At 42.0% G+C, this 22,387-nt stretch overlaps 1 protein-coding gene and 3 non-coding genes across 4 annotated transcripts; all 4 read right to left on the minus strand.

Moving 5' to 3' along the window:
- Positions 1 to 724: 724 nt before the first annotated feature.
- On the minus strand, positions 725 to 17,190 carry LOC114557079 (cyclic nucleotide-gated cation channel beta-1). The gene is made up of 9 exons (XM_028580397.1): positions 17,118 to 17,190; positions 14,364 to 14,457; positions 13,926 to 13,950; positions 13,142 to 13,220; positions 3,942 to 4,054; positions 3,789 to 3,846; positions 3,148 to 3,177; positions 1,757 to 1,817; positions 725 to 790 (listed from the first exon to the last, which is right to left on the minus strand). The coding sequence occupies exons 2-9, from the start codon at positions 14,448 to 14,450 to the stop codon at positions 725 to 727; spliced, it is 519 nt and encodes a 172-aa protein (XP_028436198.1). The 5' UTR covers positions 14,451 to 14,457; positions 17,118 to 17,190.
- On the minus strand, positions 4,251 to 4,323 carry trnav-uac (transfer RNA valine (anticodon UAC)). Its single transcript has one exon. It is a non-coding gene; the product is annotated as a tRNA-Val (tRNA).
- On the minus strand, positions 7,336 to 7,408 carry trnav-uac (transfer RNA valine (anticodon UAC)). Its single transcript has one exon. It is a non-coding gene; the product is annotated as a tRNA-Val (tRNA).
- Positions 7,614 to 7,686, minus strand: trnav-uac (transfer RNA valine (anticodon UAC)). Its single transcript has one exon. It is a non-coding gene; the product is annotated as a tRNA-Val (tRNA).
- Positions 17,191 to 22,387: the final 5,197 nt, after the last annotated feature.

Here is a 22,387-nt window from a genome sequence, read left to right on the forward strand (position 1 = left end):
ACCACCTGAAAGTCCGGACGAAGGGTCATGTTTTTGTTCCATTGTCTACATTTGATCTGGTAAGTTTTGGTTTCACACTGCAGTTATGCAAGCACACTAAAGAACTATATGTGACAAAACTACGTCCTGATCTGGGTGTCCTCCCACAGGGAAATTTTGAGCATCAAAGACTGAATTTCATGCATTTTGATACATTTTCATGCATCAATTCACAGCTGAAATACCTTTATTTAGCCTATAAAAAACAAAAAAAACACTTGACAATTCAAAATATGTCAAAAATATAATGGTATGTATGTTGTTGTGTGTCATTGCGCATTTTTAAGTGGGGATATGGAAATCCTGGAGCTTTCTTAGTGAGTATACTGCGTATACCTGCGTATCACGTAGACTACACACTAAGCTCTGAGCTGTTCCTTAAAGGAGCAAGGCTTCTCTTATAATACGATGACAGCCTGCCAGAGCTTCCTGTATTTGTTCCGAAAGTCCGAACCATCCAAATAATGCATTCACACTTGAACCGGACTGTGGTTCAGTTTGATCCTGACCGAGACTACCTCTTGTCGGACCAATTTTCAGCTCTTTGGTCCAGGGGAGGTTTCACATCATAATTTTGGATTTGGATCAAACTGAAAAGTCCAAAAGTCCGGACCAGGTGTGAAAGCCCCCTAAAATACCTCCAGAGCAACGGGATGTTGATTCCCATCTCCGCAGAGTCAAAAGTTCATGCGTTAGTGTGAGCTGTGGAAAGGTTGTACTTACTGTTCTGCACCTCGTCACTGCCGGGCTCCTGCATGAGGAGAACAGATATTATAAAGACATATTCAGCGATGGTCGGCTTTTCTTATTTTGATTTATACATATGAGAGATATCTATATATCTGTGTAACTGTGTATCTGTATATCTCTATATCTGTATATCTGTCTCCATATATCTGTATATATGTCTCTGTATATCTGTCTCCATATATCTGTATATCTGTCTCTGTATATCTATATATCTCTATATCTGTAAATCTTTCTCCATATATCTGTGTCTCTGTGTCTCTGTATACAGTATCTGTCTCCATATATCTGTATATATCTACAGTGGGGTTCATGAGTTTAGGAACCCATGCTAAAGTTGACTAAAAACAGGAATAAAAAAATCATCTTTTGGATATTGATATTGATGCCTTAATTAAAAAAAATAGGAAGAATCCAACCTTTAAGGACACCAATTTTCTTTATGAATGAATAATGTATCATAAATAAATAAATGGTTTTCCTTAAAATACATGGGGCATAAGTATATTCCCATATAGGCAGGCAGGTTTTTATTTTTAATTATTTAGTTATTTCATGGATCCAGGATACTATGCATCCTGATAAAGTTCCCTTGGCCTGTGTCTCTGTATATCTGTGTCTCCGTATACCTGTGTCTCTGTATATCTGAGTCTCCGTATACTTGTGTCTCTGTATATCTGTGTCTCCGTATACCTGTGTCTCTGTATATCTGTATATCTGTACTGCTGTATATCTGTATCAGTGTGGCAGATGACCGCCCACCCAGAGCCTGGGTCTGTCCGAGGTTTCTGCCTGTTAAAAAGGAAGTATTTCCTCGCCTCTGACGTACCAAATGCTTGCTCATTTGTCTCTGTAAATGAAAGAGTGTGGTCTAGACCTACTCTATTCGTAAAGTCTCCTGAGAGAACTCCTGTTGTGTGATTTGACACTGTAAATAATACTGAATTGAACCATTACTACAGCGACTCACCTGTTTCTGTGCAGGCTGGGGCAACATGCGTCCGATCTCACTGACCATCCAGCCCATAATACTGTCAACACAACACCGAGGGGTTAGATCACGTCAAACACTTTCTGTGTCCCAAAACATTCATCCTGAACTTAGATCCTCAAACACATAAGTATATCAGGCATTACACTGTCTAAGCTAATACATAACCAGGAATGAAGGTGGAATGTAACTAATGGCGCTTTTCCATTACATGGTACCTACTCGCCTCGACTCTACTCGCCTTTTTTGGTTTTCCATTACAAAAAAAAGTACCTGGTACCTGCTAACAGGTACTTTTTTTAGTACCTGCTCAGTCGAGATTCCAAGCGAGCTGAGGCGAGCCGAGAAGGTGACGTGAAACCCTGCAGGCTGCTGATTGGTCGGAAAGAAGCGTCACTGATCACTGCATTGCTAGTGAGAGACGCCATTTTTAAATAGTTTAGCCAGCGGTGTTTTTTTGCTGCCGGAGGCTCCGTAGCATACAAGTGGCTTGATGGTTATACTGGTGCGCTGGTGTGTGCATGTGTGATGTGTGTGTGTCGAGTCGCCGTATGTGTGTGTGTGGGGAGCTAGTGAGCGAGGGAGAAGTGAGAGAGTGACGGCGATTATCTCAGCAGCGAGTAGCGATTCTAGAGTCATATATATGTGACCACGGTGGGAAATCTGGAGCAGTAAACGTTAACTATCTCTTTGATATCATGTTGTTTACGGAGACGGAGAACCAGGAAATGCGTCGGGGATATGCGGGGATATGTCAATGGGAAACGCAAGCTACTAAGCCACGCCCACGGCAGTCGCTATGACGACCAGCCACGCTGAGGCGATACTAAAATCTGCAATGGAAAATGGACGCACAGCGAGTCGAGGCGAGGCGAGTTGGTACCATGTAATGGAAAAGCACCATAAGTCTACTCAAGTACTCTATTAAAGTACACATTTTAGGTATATAATATGTTTTTTTCAATAATGTGTGAATTGAATTTTGTTTCAATTCACAAAGTACCCCCTGACCAGCGCAAATCATTTTTTTGAGAAATAAAAGAAAATGTCTTTGTAATGACAACTTGACATAATGTCATCCTGTTTAATGTCAAGTTGTCTTAATAAGGACACTCCAAAGAAATTTAATGTGAAGTTGTCATTACAAAAACATCCCAAACTAATTTAATGTCAACTTGTCATGACCAAGACAACTTCTGGTAATGCCACTTTGATTAATGTCAACTTGTCATGACCAAGACAACTTCTGGTAATGCCACTTTGATTAATGTCAACTTGTCATGACTAGTCTGGCTATTAGCAGACCAAGCTCTGGGGAAATCAAATTGCAGGCAGATGGGGTAACGTTGGATAGACATGTTTTCACTTACTTTGGCTGCTGCTCTGCTTCATTAGAAACCCTGTGGGACAAAAAGAAAAGAAAAGAGTGTTTTAACAATGGTGACTATGTCCAGTATGACCACTTGCTGCTGTGTCTCCAGTTTTAAGCTTTATTGTGTGTGATTACCGGGAGCGTGCCTATGTTCCCACAGCCCTATGTTCCCACTTTTTTTTGTTTTCAAAGTTAGGCCATATGTTCCCACATTTCCATTGGGCTGTGGGAACATGGGGCTGTTGGACCATTGGGCTGTGGGACCATAGGGCTGTGGGAACATAGGGCTGTGGGAACATAGGGCTGTGGGACCATTGGGCTGTGGGACCATTGGGCTGTGGGAACATAATGCTGTGGGAACATAGGGCTGTGGGAACATAGGGCTGTGGGAACATAGAGCTGTGGGAACATAGGGCTGTGGGAACATAGGGCTGTGGGACCATTGGGCTGTGGGAACATAGGGCTGTGGGACCATAGGGCTGTGGGAACATAGAGCTGTGGGACCATAGGGCTGTGGGAACATAGGGCTGTGGGAACATAGAGCATATTTAGTTAAAAACGTTTTAATATGTGCCACTCTAAATTATAGTTTTTACAGTGCATGATGTTCATCAAACTACTGCCAAAGATCTTACTCACTTCTCAGTGTCAGCAGAAGGTTTTGTGGCTGGAGCAGGTTTTGGTGGCGGAGCTTCTGCTGTTTAAGGAAACAGGAGACTCTCAGGTTAGCAATATGAAATCTCTCACACCATGACATCACTATGAGTTGAATAAGGATGATTGGAGGCTGACCTTTAGTTGAAGCAGGAGCTTCAGTCTTCTTGTTGATTTCTGTCTTTGAGCGAACATGACTCTCCGGCTGAGGAACCATGTTCTCCAGACCATGTTTAATCCACTCGATCATCCTGTCAGGCACACAAACACACACATATGTTAAAATATAACTCATGGATTTGGCTTATACATTACTGACTAAAAACATGCACGTGCAACATGGCAAATTATACATTTCTGTCTAATTTGTGGTACTTTGAGACAATATATCCACTGTACTCCACTTAAGCAACAACGTGACAGATTTCAGTTCATAAGACTAAAGGCTGGTTCCACTGGGGATTGAACCCAGGACCTTCTGCGTGTAAAGCAGACGTGATGACTACTACACTATGGAACCTCTGTGTTACAGAGCCTGTAATTTAAGTGGGGCATTTATGTGATTCTGAACCATAGAACAATAAAATGGACAGAGTTGACAGGTCTGCAAAGTGAAACCAATGCGAAAGTGCGATTAAATTGCATTTCCAGCCAGGGGTGACTCCATTGGTTGCAAGAGAACTTGTTTTTGGGTGTAGAGAAACCCCGCTATTCAACCTGAGTGTGGTCGTTGATCGATAACTCTTTGTTCATTTGTGCTTGGGTGTTGTTGGAGACACCCAAGGCCGAGTCTGAGCTACCATCGTTGGCACTTCTCACAAGGCCAAATGTGAAAGTTTGTTTAGTTTTGACCACAGCGACTATCGTTACCACAGCCAGGAGCTCCATCCAATGACCCCACAGAGGTTAGATAGCTGGGTTTCTCTACCGTTCAGTCAGAACCGAATAAGTCTTTCAGATGAGAGACGAAATGTCTTTGGAGCACCTTTAAACAGTATAGATTAGAGTTTAATCTTTCCCTGGATAACTGTGAACTTTTAAATACAAAATAGCTAGGATTTATTTGATTGTGGTTCAATCTCTTTTGATGACTTCACAGCTGATGTTTACACTTCAGGCCATAAGACCAAGGTCTGGTTCCACGAGGGATTGAACCAAGGACGTGCTGCATGTGAAGCAGACACTATGGAACCTCTGAGTATTGCTGATCTAATCAAGACATACATGTGGTCATGAGCACAGTTTTTGTTTACACAACGGCAACATTAAAGAGAACTGGTTCTACTGGAGATTAATCCCTTGGGGTGAATCCCAGGTCTCTTATTTCATATGTCATTGCTCCTCACTTGAACCAGAAGTCCTTCTGGTCCGCAACATGAAGGCTGTCTCAATGCTCTTATTCCTGCTCTGAGGAACGAGGATCGAGAAGGGTTTTCATGAGGAGCTACGAGGATTACAGGAGCAGCCTTTCTGGAAGGTGTGCAGCTGAAAGCCGTTACTAACTCCGCTTATAAAGCTGAGGAATTCAGCTGACACTTCAGAGGAAAGGATGTCTCATCCCTCTAAAAATACATTTCCTCGTTTTCTCTCTCACATGCTTACTCGGTGGGATGGACTGACGCGCGAGGAAGGGAATCAACTGAAGGAAACGTGGATGCAACTTAAGGACTTAGTCCAGGACTTTTTCTCTATAGAAAAATGTATTTAGCTCACTTTCACCATGGTGGAAAGAAAGAATTGTGGTCCCACTAGGGATTGATTAATCCCAGGAGCAAGCAGACATGATGACCACTACACCATGAAACCCTTGTTTTCAACATCTGCAACATAATCTGTGCTTTAATGTGACTCTAAACCACAGGACTTTCAACAAGGAGATTGGGGTTTGTGTCCCGTTCTGTTCCGGTGTGTCACTTAAATGTACATTTTTAAACCCCACCCACATTCTTTTCCTTACCAAAACTATGTGCTTTTACACTGCAAGTTGAAGAATGACACCAAAGGGGGTACCCAAAACGTCAAGTATTGCCGTGGATGGGATAATATTGGAATTACTTAAAAGCCCCCTGTAGTAACTAAAACCAAAGAATTTCTAGTAAGGGAAAAAGTTCCACTCTTGGGATACTTCCAGCTGCTGAACTGGTTGCAGTTCCACTCTGGTTCCATATAGGGGACGATCACGGGCCAGTGCAGAATGAATGGAGGTCTATGGAGCTATATCCCTCAAAATCCACTTTTCTCAGGATATCATTTTTTGTCTAGTAATTTGAATCTTGCAATCGAAAGGGGAGGCTAAGAAAATACATGGGGGCTAAATAGGGAGAGAAATGGCTCTCCGTAGACCTGCTCTGCTAAAACCAAAGGCCCCTGACCAATCGTTGGCTTTTTTAAGTGAGAACGTTGTAGTGTACCTGAAGGCCACCGTAGTTAGGGTTGGGTATCTTTCAAAGACTTTCATACCGGTACCAATACCATGACTTCGATCGCGGTTCCTGAACGATACTTTTATCCATACTAATTTTATAAAATACATTTTGACAAAAATAAATGTGGTACCCTACAAATGGTATATATCATACAAATCTTTTTTTTCAGCTCCTTTCCCCTTATGTGATGTACACTGTAGTCAAATCTTTCAAAATACAACAACAAATGCGAGCCAATCTCTGTGCATAACGCAGAGTTTTTCCTGCAAACATTATTCGGTTGGTTCCTAAAGGTATAGGTATAGAACCTCTGTGTTGTGAGAAGCATTAATATAAACGGTGTATGAATGTGATTCTGAACCATAGAAAAAGACTTTCCAGGTCTGAAAAGTGCAACCAATGCGAAAGTGCCTTAAAGGGCCACTCCACTGAAGGGAAGGGACAAAAGGGAGTCCGATTACATAAGAGAGAACTTAGTTTTTGGGTGTTTAGGAAACTCTGCTATTTAACCTGTGTGGGGTCGTTGTCAATGGACCTTTTTCACAGCAGACATGTTGACTTGTCATAGTAGGAAAAGCACATCTGACATTGAAAACCTTAATGATGGCTCAATTCCATCAAGTGTCCCAGTAAGATATTTCAGTGAGTCAGCATGAACAATACCAGGACCTCTCCTAAGTGGAATGCAGCCATCAATAATGGTTTTGAATACACCTGTGCTTTTCCTACTATGACATGTCAACATGTCTGCCGTGAAAAAGGTCTATATGATTGATACCTCTTTGTTTGTTAGTGCTCGACCATTGTTACAACAGATGTTGTTGGAGACACCCAAGGCTAAGTGTGAACGACCATCATTGGCAATCTCACATGTGGCCAAATTTGAATGTTTGTTTAGTTTTGACCAGTAGTGACTTTCGATACCACAGCCAGGAACACAATCTAAAGACCCTACAAAGGTTAGATAGCTGGGTTTCCTTCCTTACAGATCTGAAGTAGTCTTTCAGATGAGGGATGAAACGTCTTTGTATGACCTTCAACTTTAAAGCACTACTTGTTGACCTCACACCTGATGTTTTCAAGGATAATGCTGGTAATGATAATGCTGGTTCCACTGGGGATTGAACCCAGGACCTTCTGCGTGTAAAGCAGACGTGATGACCACTACACTATGGAACCACTGTTATGTACATATATATATACCTCTTTGAGCACAGTTTTAGTTTACTCAATGGCAACATTAAAAAGAACTGGTTCTACTGGATATCCTCACATCTCTCCCGTGGTTCCTCACTGGGACAGACTGACACACGAGGAAGCTTATCAGCTTAGGAAATGTAAGGAAGGAAACTGATGTTTGCTAGGTGGTAACAAGACAGTATTCTGGTTCCACTGGGGATTGAACCCAGGACCTTCTGCGTGTAAAGCAGATGTGATGACCACTACACTATAGAACCTCTGTGTTATAAGTTTCTGTATTATAATCTTTGCTTGAATGGGATTCGGAACCAAAAAAGTAACCAAATCAAAAAGGATTGAACAGCAACCAAATAAATCCTATCTATCATTTCCGGCAACTGGACTTGATTAAAGGTGCTCCAAAAACGTTTTTTCTCTCATCTAGAAGACTTCTTTAGTTCTGACTGAACGGTAAAGAAACCCAGCTATCTAACCTCTGTAGGGTCTTTAGATGGTGTTCCTGGCTGTGGTATCGACAGTCGCTATTGGTCAAAACTAAACAAACACTCAGATTTGGCCACATGTGAGAATGCCAATGATGGTTGTCAGACTTGGCCTTGGGTCTCTCCAAAGATTGCTTGTTTTAACGACAATCAAGCACTAACAAACAAAGAGGTATCAATCATCTTGACAACAACCCTACACAGATTAAATGGCAGGGTTTCCCTACACCCAAAAACAAGTTCCCTCTCTGTCATCGGACTCCTTTTTGCAACCACTTTAACAATGGCTTTACTTTTCAGACATGGAAGCTACGTCCATTAGTTTTTTCAATAGTTCAAAATCACATTAATGCACAGATCAGGTTATCACGTCTGTTATACATGCAGAAGGTCCTAGCTTCAATCCCCAGTGGAACCATAATTCTGTCTTCCTCTGTTCCTCTCAGAAATCATTGGATGACTAGAGGCCTATGTCACGCAACAATTGTGGGGATACGGTTCCAGTTAGCTCTTTACAATGGTGTGGCCCGATAGATACTGTTGGACCAAGTCTCTCTGCTACCTGCCTGAAGTCACCTACGACCATGTGGTTTGGAATGTAAGTGAACTCAGACACACAAACACACTCTCAAAGTAAAAAATCTTTTGAAAAAGGCAAAAGGTATGAGACTGTGTACAGAAACTATCAGAGACTTCAATGGTAGAAGCTCGCTCTAGCCGTTCGCGGGTACGGTAAATATTTCTATGGTAACAGCGAGTTGGACCAGTCAGAGACGTTGTTGTTACGCTTAGGATTGTGGGTAGTGTAATTTGTCTCCATAAGATCATGGATAAAACATGTTTTTCTTAAAACAAGGTTGATTTCATTCAGACTTCTGGCTTCTACAGGAGCAGAAACTTACGTTTCACAACCACGTAGCTTGGGGTCAGTCTACCTCGGATGGTTTAGACATTATAGGATGGTTTAGACATTATGGGATGGTTTAGACATTATGGCTGATAATCTAAATCCATATGGAGAAAGAGACTGTTAACTGAAAGTTCTGATAGGCCTATAGAGGAAGTAACTCAGCTTTTACTTGGAATACATCATTCACGAAGCTTCTTTTTGCCATCACTTATATATTCGTAACAGTAGTCTGTATTTAAAAGAAACAAATGTCCACCAGAGTCTCTAAATAAAAGAAGAAATATGGAAAGCATCTGATGTCCATACAGTACACGATTCAGGACAGTAGATACAGTCATCGTCAGCTGTTTCTAAAAACACTCTCTGGTTTGTTAGAGGAAAATGTCTCCAGGTTTCCAGCTCACAATTAACAAATTAGATTAGTTTTTATCCACTCAACAAGCTTGTTGTTGAGCTGACATTATTAACCCGCTGCTTCCTGCTCAACAAGCTTCCTTCTTTGAAAGGAGAAGAGTCGATATTTCAGACTGATCTCATGAAGTGGCGTATGTATGACGCATGTATCAAGACGCATACTCACTTTTTAGTGTGACACTCAAAGCAGAATTTGTCAAATTTGAGACTCAGAAATTCCTACAGAACCAGAGAGTTTGCATATTCCGGCTGTGAAAGAGCTTGTTGTGAGTCAGCTATGTGGTAGCCTACTTCGAAAATGTAATCATTGTTTTTGCTTGATTTGGTAAATTCTAGGATGGCTTTGGAACTTTTTTTCTCACTTTTTCAGGGCTTTATGTGGGCCAAACTGTAAGTGAGAATACTATATGAGACATGCAATCATTAAGTCAAAGATATTTTACTTTTTCAATTAAATAAAAGCACGTCAATAAACTCTACACGTCTGGCTCTTGATGTGATTCTCGTTTTCTAGTGTGGCCCTTAGCGAAATTGAGCTTGACACCCCTGCCGTAGTGAGTAGTATGGAAGGGCAAAAATCTGCGTAGGGAGGTTGTTCGGGGAGGAGGATGGGTCAAACACAGGACTTTCACCCAGGAGACCGAGGATCAGGTCCCGCACATTACTTTGTGTCCCGCGTGTGACGTTTCCTTTCCACGTTTGTTCTTTTCCTAAACCCAACCCGCGTGTGACGTTCCTAAACAATAGCCTTGCGATAACACATAGCCTCGCGACACGCCACGTCACTAGCGGCGCCAGGATTTTGATTGTAGGTAGGCCTCCAGAAAACTAGAGGTGGCCAGTTAAAATAAGCCAATATGCATAATAAGCATATAAGCCTGCATACAGGCAGCCAGACACTAATAACGTTAATGTTAGCCTACTTGCCTTGCTGTTGTGAGGGGGTGGCTATGGGAGGACTTGATGGGGAGAGGGCGGCAGAGCAGGATGGTAACTCGTCACTTGTAACCGCGTTACTTAAAATGGCAGGAGTTTCCTCCTCCTGCTCCTCGGAGCGTTTCCTGCTGAATTTACATGAAAACAAGCTGCTTTGCGTTTCATATTAGCTAATCGCTACAGTCTGTCTGTCTCATTGAGCTCGCTTGAAAAGCTTGCGCGCAAACGTCATTCATTTCATTGAATCACTTGCTGGTGAAGATGCAGCCTGTGGGCGGGGCTTAATAGTCCACACGTGGGGTAGAGTGTAGTCGCTGATTGGCTGAGAAGCTTTCACTCAAAGCTTTCCTCTGGCTGCTTATTGGATGAACTGCTATAATGAAAATCACTCACTACTCCCTCTAGGCTTGGGTCAAAATGGGCGGGCCCGGACCTAAAATGGTTGGGCCACGTGGCTTTAGAAAGTGGCGTGTATGTTTACGCTGTGACATTGCAGGCTGCCGTCCGATGTAGGCTATACAGCGTAGACATACACGCGGATAGCTCAAAATGCATACAGATAACACGCCACTTGGCTTTAGGAAAGTGGCGTGTATGTTTATGCAAAGTCATGATATCACGTTGGATATTTACAGGTCTGAAATATGTTTGTTGGTTTCTTCGACCAGTATTTCAGATGCACTGAACGTTTACTGATATTTTGGCTTATTCAGCTGCAGTTCTTTTAAATTAAATCATCATGACAGTGCTAATTTATTCTCACCAAGCTGATCTGTAAACATGGAGACACTTTGTGTCCCACAATGTCTAAATACTGTTTGAAAGTTTTTTCCTCCCTGATAGATAGATAGGAATAAACATCTCAAGGAAACTCTCTAATAATCATCTTCTTTGTTTGAGTTTGAACACACTGAATATCAAGCCTGGCATTGCTAGACTAATTCGCAAATTAATCTGCCAAAACAAATGAAACATGAGCTTGCAGATTGGTCTAGAACATCAGCCTTTCCAACCCAGACTCACGGCAGTTTGTGAAATGGTCACTTAATTGAATCTATTGATTCGTGTACACGGACACGTTTATGACATTTTTTAGTGGTGGTCAGCACGTTATTTAAACTAATGTATTTCAATGGGAAGCATCTTTCGTGGTCACAGCACGACTACGGTAGCGAGTTGTATGAAAAGCCAATCTGTGTAGGGAGGTTGGTTTGGGGAGGGGGGGTAGATGGGTCAAACAACACAGGACTTTCATGAACTGCTATGAGACCGTGTTGGCCTTTCATAATTTGACGGGTGAAAAAGTTATTAAAAGTGTGTAGATTTTAGGGCGGGATCTTTTGGCAGAAATGGAATAATATATTCATAATTATGTTTTCCTAAGTGTAGAATAACCTAAAAACCAAGAATTTTTGTGCTTTTCATATCTACAAAGGGAGCACTTCATCTTCTATGGAGCTATATTTCTACAGTAGCCCAGAACTGACAAATCAAACACCGTCTCTGGAGAAGGGCCTTTCAAGATTTTACGTTACCTGACAACCTCTTCTCACTCCCAACTCCTCCAACGCTTGGTCAGGGCCTCTTGTTGTCAAATACTGTCGCAAAAATCACCCTTTAGTGTCTGTGTGAGACGCACAGTACAGGGCAGGCGATTGACTGCGGTGCTGTAAGATTTGGTTGGACAAGACAAAGTCTTTACTTCAGGCTCTAAAAGTTGTTTTATGGTTACAGTTTACAGACACACCAGCGCACAAGTATAAACATCAGGGAACTTACTGTACGTAGGCTACAGTGAAAGCTCTGCAACAACTACAACATAATCCATGCTTTAATGTGACTCTAAACCACAGGACTTTCAACAAGGAGATTGGGGTTCGTGTCCCATTCTTGTAGCTAACCCTAACCCTAGCAGAATGATAGCGTGTTATGGGCAACAACGACTCAACCTGTACGAAATCGAAAGGAATTAGATACTTTCGACCTATAATCGATGTTGAACTTGCAAAAACTACAATCAAATCTCAGATTTGTCAACGGCAATCAAGCGAAAGAGACACATTTAGCCGTCTAGCTCCATAGACTCCCATTCACTTTGCTCTTTGGTGGAACTGCAACCAAATTCGGAACAATGAGGCTAAATAGGGAGAGAAATGGCTCTCCGTAGACCTGCTCTGCTAAAACCAAAGGCCTCTGACCAAGCGTTGACTTTTTGAAGTGAGAACGTGTTGTACCTGAAGGCCACCATAGTTAGGGTTGGGTATCTTTCAAAGACTTTCATACCGGTACCAATACCATGACTTCGATCATGGTTCCTGAACGATACTTTTATCCATACTAATTTTATAAAATACATTTTGACAAAATAAATATATTACAACGTGGTACCCTACAAATGGTATATATCATACAAATCTTTTTTTTCAGCTCTTTTCCCCTTATGTGATGTACACTGTAGTCAAATCTTTCAAAATACAACAACACACGCGAGCCAATCTCTGTGCATAACGCAGTTTTTCCTGCAAACATTATTCGGTTGGTTTCTAAAAGTATCGCAGTTCGGTGCCATAACCGTAGGTTCTCCTAGATGCTTGGAAAGGGAGGGTGAGGGAGGTGAAGGTGTATTTACTCTGCCTCTGATTGGCTTACACTGGACATTTTTACCCAAACCCTAACCCTAACCCTAACCAATATCTCTCCTCATGCCTAAATCTAACCAACTCAACAAACAAAGGCTACAATTAGAAGCCAATCAGAGGCCGAGTAGAGTGGGACGATCCTTTGCCATCCTAGGAAAATGCACATTCGCATGAGGGAGGAGTAGTCATGGCACGACATGTCATTCTCTGTGCTATTAGAAAGCACCAAAATTTAACTTGGTTGAACTTGCAGAACCAATGTCTCACACACACACACACACACACACACACACACACACACACACACACACACACACACACACACACACACCTGGGTGGCAGTGGTCTGTTGTCGGTTTGGTCCTCTTGATCTGATGCCACCTCCACCGTGGTGATCTGAGGCTCTGCAGCTGAAAGAAACCAGAGACTAATATTGGTATCTCTTTATCTATAAGGCTCTTATTAGAAAACTACATTACAGAACTTCTCTATCACTCAGAGAAACATTATCAGACTCGCTCTGCTGACTGGCTTTTACTTCATGTTCCACAACTCACTCAGAAGCTGCTTTTACCTTTAGTGCCCCTGACTCCTGGAACAAATTACAGCACTTCCTTAAAGGTCCCATGACATACTGCTTTTTGGAAGCTTTTATATAGGCCTTAGTGGTCCTTTAATACTGTATCTGAAGTCTCTTTTATATAGACCTTAGTGGTCCCCTAATACTGTATCTGAAGTCTCTTTTATATAGACCTTAGTGGTCCCCTAATACTGTATCTGAAGTCTCTTTTATATAGACCTTAGTGGTCCCCTAATACTGTGTCTGATGTCTGATTATATAGACCGTAGTGGTCCCCTAATACTGTATCTGAAGTGTCTTTTATATAGACCTTAGTGGTTTTCCAATTCTGAAAGTTTTGTCTTTCTATTTGTATTATGATGATGCTTTCTGTGTTGCTCTCTTTTGTTGTCTTTTTATTTTTTGTCTTTGATTCGATAACGTTGTAAATGATGGCCGCCCCTCAATGATCTCCTGAGTGTAAATAAAGGTTGAATGAACGAATGGCAGCTCGAGTCTCGGCTCCGTCTGCAGGAATATTCAGACGTGTTCTCACCTTTTGCAGCTGCTGGTTGGTGCTCCTGAGGAGAAACAAACACACAAGGTTACATTACCAGTAGCGTGGGGGATTTCTTAGATTCACATTAAAGGATTTTACACATCTATCATTAGCTCGACTGAGTTTATAATGTTGTCTGTTTCTCTGAAAGAGGAAATAATAACGGGCTGATCTGGACATCATGATAACAGAAAGGCTGCATTACAAACTTTTCACCGGAGGCCTGTACTGCGAGATATTTGGCGTTAACGATGTAACTTCAGGCTCAATCCAGGGTTTTGTGTATCACGACGGTGGATCACTTGTTACCGGGTGGAAACTTATGCTGAACACCTAACCAGTAAAACTCTGAAAAAGCCATTTTATCATTGTTGTCGTTTCGGTTCTTGTACAGAGATACAACGTGTTAATCAGGGAGTTTTAGAGGAACTGTACCTCGATGGGCAGCTCAGCTGTTTCTTTCTTGTTCAGCTCCGGCTGGGGAACAACTTTCTCCAAACCATGGGTGATCCAAGCCATCATCCCTTTTCTGTGGTTAAAAAAACACAAAAAAACAACAGATGAACAGAACGGTTGATGTCAGGTAGCTGCTAAACACTAAAGACTCTGCAGAGCTCCTCGGGCAGGAACTACTGTACCCGACGCAATATGATTGGCCCTCTTGTGTGTTAACGTGCACTTGTTGCCCCGTGTGCACTGATGCGCTCATCTGTTGACATTTCCAAATGCCTTCTGTTAGAAAAACTATGATTTGCATTTGCTCTCCCACAAGATAACATTGAGCCATTGGCTATCTTGTCTGGAGCCTGAGGACAGAACAACCAGATAAGGGAGGCAACATTTAAACTGACCAGATAAACAATTGGCGACATCAAACTCTGTATTAGGATTGTGATCTGTATGTGGACTGTCTATTCTTGATAATGAAATTATCCTAACACCTTCCTACAGTTAAAAGCTTTCCACAGGGCTTGGGCTGGGCTCGGACGTAAATATCTTAATGCCTGTCGGATGCGGGCCGGGCTTGGGACCTTTTAGTTAAAGAGTTAGATCCTTTTAGTTTAACATGAAACAGCCCCAAAATCACCATCATCAAACTCCACCAGACTCCATGTAAATAATCAGGACTTTTATCATCGTAAAACACACTTCATTCAAAATGGACAGAAACTAAATAAAACTACCAAAAGCCGTCTTGGTTCATCTTTCCACTGTTCCAACAATCACCACTCTGGTTTGATTGAACTAAACCCTTAATTCACCCATTTACATGTGGAGATATGCTGGCTCTATACACGCTAAAAGTCCTGATTATTTACATGGAGTCTGGTGGAGATATGCTGGCTCTATACACGCTAAAAGTCCTGATTATTTACATGGAGTCTGGTGGAGATATGCTGGCTCTATACACGCTAAAAGTCCTGATTATTTACATGGAGTCTGGTGGATATGCTGGCTCTATACACGCTAAAAGTCCTGATTATTTACATGGAGTCTGGTGGAGTTTGGTGATGGTGATTTCGGGGCTGTTTCATGTTAAACTAAAAGGATCTTACTCTTTAACTAAAAGGTCTATCTCTGTAGGGATCCATCCCATAATGTTGTCAGACACTTAGAATAATAATCTGAGTCTGTCAGCAGGAAAAACAGAACTTTTAGTGGTTACATTGGAGCCTGTATCTCACTTAATACTAGACTAATTTAAAAAACAATTTTCCCGTCAGTCACTTAGACACAACAACATAGGAAATAGGGTCCAGGTTGAGAAATACTGGAGTTATCCTTTAAAGTAGGTACAGTAACTTTTAGGATTTTTCTTTTGTTTGTATCCACAGTTAATAAAGCTGCTCACTATTTGGCATTCTGCCCTCTGACAGCTTTTTTTTAAAGCAACTCAGTATTTGGCATTCTGTTTGTCAATATGCTTGTAAAGCAGCTTATTATTTGGCACACAGTGTGTTGATAGGTGGATAAAGCAGCTCAGTATTTGGCATTCTGCCTGCTGATAGGTTTTAAAAGCAGCTCAGTGTTTCGGCGTGTTAGGGTTAGGGTTGATAGGTTAATAAAGGTTTTAGTCCGTGTCCTCTTTTAGCATCCTCGTGGCCTGAAGGGAGAAGCTCCTTCTGAGCCTCTAAGTGCTCGCCTCGTGAATCCGGTAACTTCTTCCAGACCTCAATCAAAGCAAGTCTCAAGTCCACAGCTCGGCTTGGTTTTTGTCTCAGTTTTACAACCTGGACCCTATTTTCTGTCCTGAATCTAGGCAGTTGTCCCGAACTAGAGCAGCAGTCTTGATTTGCCTGATGAAACATTAAAAACTGTTCACAGGGCTTAGAGGGGAAAATGGAAATTCATTATAGATGGGTTATCATTTTTGTTGTTTCCAACTTCCAATTATTATTAAGTATCTCATATTTTTGAGATTTCATATATAGCAAATTATATATGGGGTGTTGAAAGAAAAAGTATTTCAATGAGCATTAGAGAAGTAACATGGAGGTAGGAACATTTTAAGATGTGTTTAAAATGATTGAAGTCCTAAAACAAACACACACACACACACACACACACACACACACACACACACACACACACACACACACACACACACACACACACACACACACACAAGCACAAACACAGAGAGAAACACACACACACACACACACACACACACACACAAGCACATACACAAACACACAGAGAAACAAACACACACTTACACACACACACACACACACACACACACACACAGACACAGAGAAACACACACACACACACACACACACAGAGAAAAACACACACACACACACACACACACAGAGACACACACACACACACACACACACACACACACACACACACACACACACACACAAACAGTGTGTTTACCTTGTGGCATTTTCGTCCTGAGAGCAGACGTGATGCAGGAAACGAGAAGACATGGAAAACATTATCAGGACGTACAGTAAGTAGAAACCTGAGCCCGGGTCAGTACCTGAGCCCGGGTCAGTACCGGACCCCGGGTCAGTACCGGAGCCCGGGTCAGTACCTGAGCCCGGGTCAGTACCTGAGACCTGGGTCAGTACCTGAGACCCGGGTCAGTATCTGAGCCCGGGTCAGTACCTGACCCTGGGTCAGTACCTGAGACCCGGGTCAGTATCTGAGCCCGGGTCAGTACCTGAGCCTCACCTTGGTGGTGGAGTCTTCTCGGCTCAGCTTCGGTGAGACCGCCGGTTGAGGCAGAGCACCGCTGATCCACGTCAACACACCGGGCTGAGAGCCAGGCGCTGGGCTGAGGAACGTGAAAATCACAAATTTAACCAAAAACTACACAAGTTCCACCAGATGTCCTTCTTCCTTCCTCTGTCTCTGTGTTGGGGTTCTAACCTCCGGTGGATTTGTGAGGACTATGGTTAACTGCTCCTCAGATCTCTGCAGGGTAAATCCAGACAGCTAGCTAGACTATCTGTCTGTCTGTCTGTCTGTCTGTCTGTCTAACTGCTCCTCAGATCTCTGCAGGGTAAATCCAGACAGCTAGCTAGACTATCTGTCTGTCTGTCTGTCTGTCTGTCTAACTGCTCCTCAAATCTCTGCAGGGTAAATCCAGACAGCTAGCTAGACTATCTGTCCAATCTGAGTCTGCTGCACGACTAAAACTACTTTTGAACGTACACATGTTCCACCAAAACAAGTTCCTTCCTGAGACTATTTAGCAGAGGCACCGTGGCTCCGTCCAGAGCTTAGCCCCGCCCACGATGGATTGTGATTGGTTTAAAGAAATGTCAAATAACCAGAGCATGTTTTTCTCCCGTCCAGGATTGCACAGAGCCGCTGCAAAATAGTTGTGCAACAGAAAACTCAGATTGGACAGATAGTCTAGCTAGCTGTCTGGATTTACCCTGCAGAGATCTGAGGAGCAGTCAGACAGACAGACAGACAGACAGACAGACAGACAGACAGTCTAGCTAGCTGTCTGGATTTACTCTACAGTCGGAATGTAACCCTAACCCGAACATAGGGCCTAATTTTAAGAAAAATCTTAGAAATGTGGGAACACTGGGCTGTGGTACCATTGGGCTGACCCCGTGTGGACTAGCCAGATCTTCTTCCGCAGCGCTGTGGAAGAAGGTCTGGTAATGCGAGACTATTCATGAACCCACTAGTGATAACTGTCGTTGTGGGTGTCAGTGTAACTCACCCAGTCTCCTCTGCTGCCTGCACTTCCTGTTTGGGTTTGTCAGCCTTTGGAGCTGTGGATAAAACATGAATTATGGTTCATGTTTAATGTGAAGAAGAGAACCAAACTGAACCATGATGTTCACTGGGTGAGCGATCTTACCCTTGGATTTGCTCTCATCCTGAAATGTCACTTTCTTCTCCTGTTAAAAACACAAAATAGATGCCATCTTAAATACAGTTACTTAAGACACTTACTATGTGTAGGATTTTTTATAATTCAATTTTTACATAATTATATAGGCTACATCATACTTACATACATACATACATACATACATAGATACATTCACTCACACATATATTACACATATATAGATACTTACATACATACATGCATTCACACCTATATACTGTACATATATACATACATACACACATACACACCTATATACTGTACATATATACATACATACACACATACACACCTATATACTGTACATATATACATACATACACACATACACACCTATATACTGTGCATATGTACATACATACACACACTCACACGCACACGCACACGCACACGCAAGCACGCACGCACGCACAAACACATCATATAAGAGACAGAAATGTCAAAATATCCAGATCCAGGAATTAGTTTAACATGAAAGGGGTTGTAAATAAAAACATACAAACAAACTGTTTTATATTTTTGACATTAGCCTCCCCCAGTGCTAGTATTGAAAAAGTACCTGAACTACATTCTCAGTTACGTTTCAAGGCACATGCTTTTTGTCGTAGATCCCTTTTGTTTTGGACTAATCGTATCTCACGTACATAACTTAAAGCTGTGGTAGGCACATTGTTTTTAGCATCATTGGGCAGAAAATCTAGCCTGACAAGCCAGACCTCCCCATTGGTCAGGGCTCAATCTGAGGGGCGGGATAAACGGTTGACTTTCATATTCTCTCTGCACGCGATAGGATAGAGCTCCAACCAACCAGAGCAACGTTAGTTGATAGATTAAACTCTAAACTCCCAACACATCTTCCTTTTTTAAGAATGACCTCAGTGCCATTCATGGTTCTTTTCTCAAAGAAAAGCTTAGAAAGAAACACGACAATGTATAAAAGGCTCCATTACCTCGTAGCTCACGTTATGGCTCCGTAGCAGAACGCTTTTATAACAATAGGCTAACGATTGGGTCATAACCACGAGACTTACTGTCACACAGTAGAGGAATTACCGTATAGTACAGGAGAAGCTCACAGGCAGTTTGGACTTCCATTATCTGTTTAGGTTTAATTACTAATGTTAACTAGCATGTTAGTGATCAGTAATTAGCCTGTGTCTATGTTATCTCCTTACGTATACCTACACTCTCCGTCTCTGTAAGATTGGGAATGATTGAGATTTCTCTCTCACAGCTACCAGAAGACTTCACACTTTCAGACACGTTGCTCACGTCACATCTACGTCTTCAAGCTCAGTTGGAGGCTGCTCAGTAACACTCAGCCAGCACCGGGAAAGAGACTTCTGATATCCTCCACTGGTCTCCGTCCAGAGACACGGGATCTGGTGGTCCATTTTATATATACTGTCTATGCTCTGCCGTCATTATGTTAAGCCCCGCCCACTGACTCTATACACGATGTGATTGGCCTGACTAGAGTTTTGTTTTTCCGCTAGGGGGCATCTAGACTTCCAGGCTACAGAAAATCATGATTAACGGAAACTGGTTGAAACTAACATAATTTTCATAGTTTCCCTCCAAACGTAATTTCAAAACGCAGTTTAGTAATTTAAATTTCTTTAGAAGACAGGGTTGCAAAAATACAATGAGTTTACGGAAAACTAGACATACAGGTTTTACAATTGGCTATAAAACACAAACTAAAAAATGACAGAAACATAAACTAATGGCTTACAGGAGGATGTTGCGCGGCCGGAGTCGGGGCAGCCGCTGGTTTAACATCTTTCGGATCTTCAAGCGTTTTGGGCGGAGGCTCCGGCGGCTTGGGAACGACTTTGACCACCCAGCTTAACATCCTGCACGAACAAAAACACAGAGTTAAACTTTTATCCAAAACAAGGTTTTTGCACAAAAATAGTTTACCTTCTTGACTTCCTCTAATGCACACGTGTCAAACTCAAGACCTGCCTTTGATTCGGCCCGCTTTTCAATGTAAGTTCCCAATAAATTTTGTCCCCCTTTTTGTTCGCCAAACCAAACAGTCAGGAAACTATTTTCAGACCGTTATTACGTGACACTCAGAGGAAAATTGGCAAATTTGCAGACTTTGAGACTCAGAAATTCCCCCAGAACCAGAGAAATGACATATTCATGCTGTGAAACATGTAAAAAATGAAATTATCATCTTGCTTGATTTGCTAAAACTTTTTGATGGCTAAGGAACTCTTTGGTGACTTTTCAGGGCTTGTCGAATAGAATTGGGAGACAAAAGCAACAAAATGTTGCAAAAACAACAAATTAATTAACAAAAATAATCACAAAAACGTCGTAGAAAGCCACAAAAAGTCAGAAAATGCAACAATAATGACGACGGCGACATGCAGTGTACAGTCAAAGATATTTTACTTTTTTCGAAGTATGCATGTCAATAAACAACACACATCTGTCCCTTGCTGTGACTCTCTTTTCCTGTGTGGCCCTAAGTGAAAATGCGTTTGACGCCCCTGCTCTAATGCATTTAAAACGTTAAAATAACCCTAGAGCACTTTTCCACCTTTGGTCCCCCTACAGGTTGGAAGTGGAATTGTCCATTAGATAACATTATGCAAGTTTGCCAGATAGGGTAGTGGACCTGTAGTTCGAATGAACTGGATAATGTAATGTAATGGACAATTCTGCTTCCAACCTGTAGGGGGACCGAAGCGGGAAAAGTTACTTTAAAGGTCCAGTGTGTGGGAATTTCTCCCATCTAGCGTTGAGATCATATATCGCATTCAGCTCTCTCACACCACGCAGTTCAAAGTACGTATTACAGACAACAGTAGAGAGTACAGTAGTATGTAAAGAGACAGCAGTAGAGAGTACAGTAGTATGTAGAGAGACAGCAGTAGAGAGTAGTATGTAGAGAGACAACAGTAGAGAGTACAGTAGTATGTAGAGAGACAGCAGTAGAGAGTAGTATGTAGAGAGACAGCAGTAGAGAGTAGTATGTAGAGAGACAGCAGTAGAGAGTAGTATGTAGAGACACAACAGTAGAGAGTAAACTAGTATGTAGAGAGACAGCAGTAGAGAGTAGTATGCAGAGAGACATCAGTAGAGAGTAGTATGTAGAGAGACAGCAGTAGAGAGTAGTATGTAGAGAGACAGCAGTAGAGAGTAGCATGTAGAGAGACAGCAGTAGAGAGTAGTATGTAGAGAGACAGCAGTAGAGAGTAGTATGTAGAGAGACAACAGTAGAGAGTAGTATGTAGAGAGACAGCAGTAGAGAGTAGTATGTAGAGAGACAGCAGTAGAGAGTAGTATGTAGAGAGACAACAGTAGAGAGTAGTATGTAGAGAGACAGCAGTAGAGAGTAGTATGTAGAGAGACAGCAGTAGAGAGTAGTATGTAGAGAGACAGCAGTAGAGAGTAGTATGAAAGACAGAAATGCGGCGTAAGGAGGCAGGTTGTGGTGATGGATGGGTCAAATAACACTGTGTCCTGTTCTTGTCCCACTTGTCAGTCTGTACGTCCCGACCCAGAGCGTCAAAAGTGACGCCAAGAGTCCCGGCTTTAAAGGGGACTTTTAGTGTGAATAACAAACGCCAAAGGCACATGACCAAGCATCCATAGTTTACGCGATGGGAGAGTGAGAATATGTTGCATTTTCTTAACATATAGCCATACTGAGAAATCCAAAGAGACTTGTGTGGAGCTGATATTCTTAATTAGCTTTGTAGCAACTTGTTTGGCTTGAATGTAACGGACTTTCATTCATATAAAAAAAGTTACACACTTTGAACAAATGGAAAGTTCTACGTCATGTGAAGTCAAATAAACGGAAGTTAAACCTACATTGTGATATTTTTGAGTTGTTCTTTCACAAATATGTGCTCATTCATGTGTAATTACTTCCACCAACTAATCAAAGTATTCTCTTAAGCGTAGAATCTGACATTCAGAATCATTCACAATACATACAAGCGACTCGCTCAATTGTATTCTACAATGTTGCGCCTCCATCTTTAAAATACATTAACCAAAGAGGGACATACCTCCGTATTTCATGCAACAGGCAAAGCAACAAGACCAGAGCTAATATTGGAGG

The sequence above is a fragment of the Perca flavescens genome, chromosome 1 (assembly GCF_004354835.1).
Source record: "Perca flavescens isolate YP-PL-M2 chromosome 1, PFLA_1.0, whole genome shotgun sequence".
Taxonomy (NCBI): Eukaryota; Metazoa; Chordata; class Actinopteri; order Perciformes; family Percidae; genus Perca; species Perca flavescens.

What these genes read in the sequence shown, in the direction of transcription:
- LOC114557079 (XM_028580397.1), bottom strand. Translation starts at nt 14,450, where the DNA reads ATGATGGCTTGGATCACCCATGGTTTGGAGAAAGTTGTTCCCCAGCCG. An exon ending in GAAGCAGAGCAGCAGCCAAA is followed by an intron (nt 1,818 to 3,147) that starts GTAAGTGAAAAC and finishes TTGTGTTGACAG; the next exon opens with TATTATGGGCTGGATGGTCA. An exon ending in CCCAGCCTGCACAGAAACAG is followed by an intron (nt 791 to 1,756) that starts GTGAGTCGCTGT and finishes CTCCTCATGCAG; the next exon opens with GAGCCCGGCAGTGACGAGGT.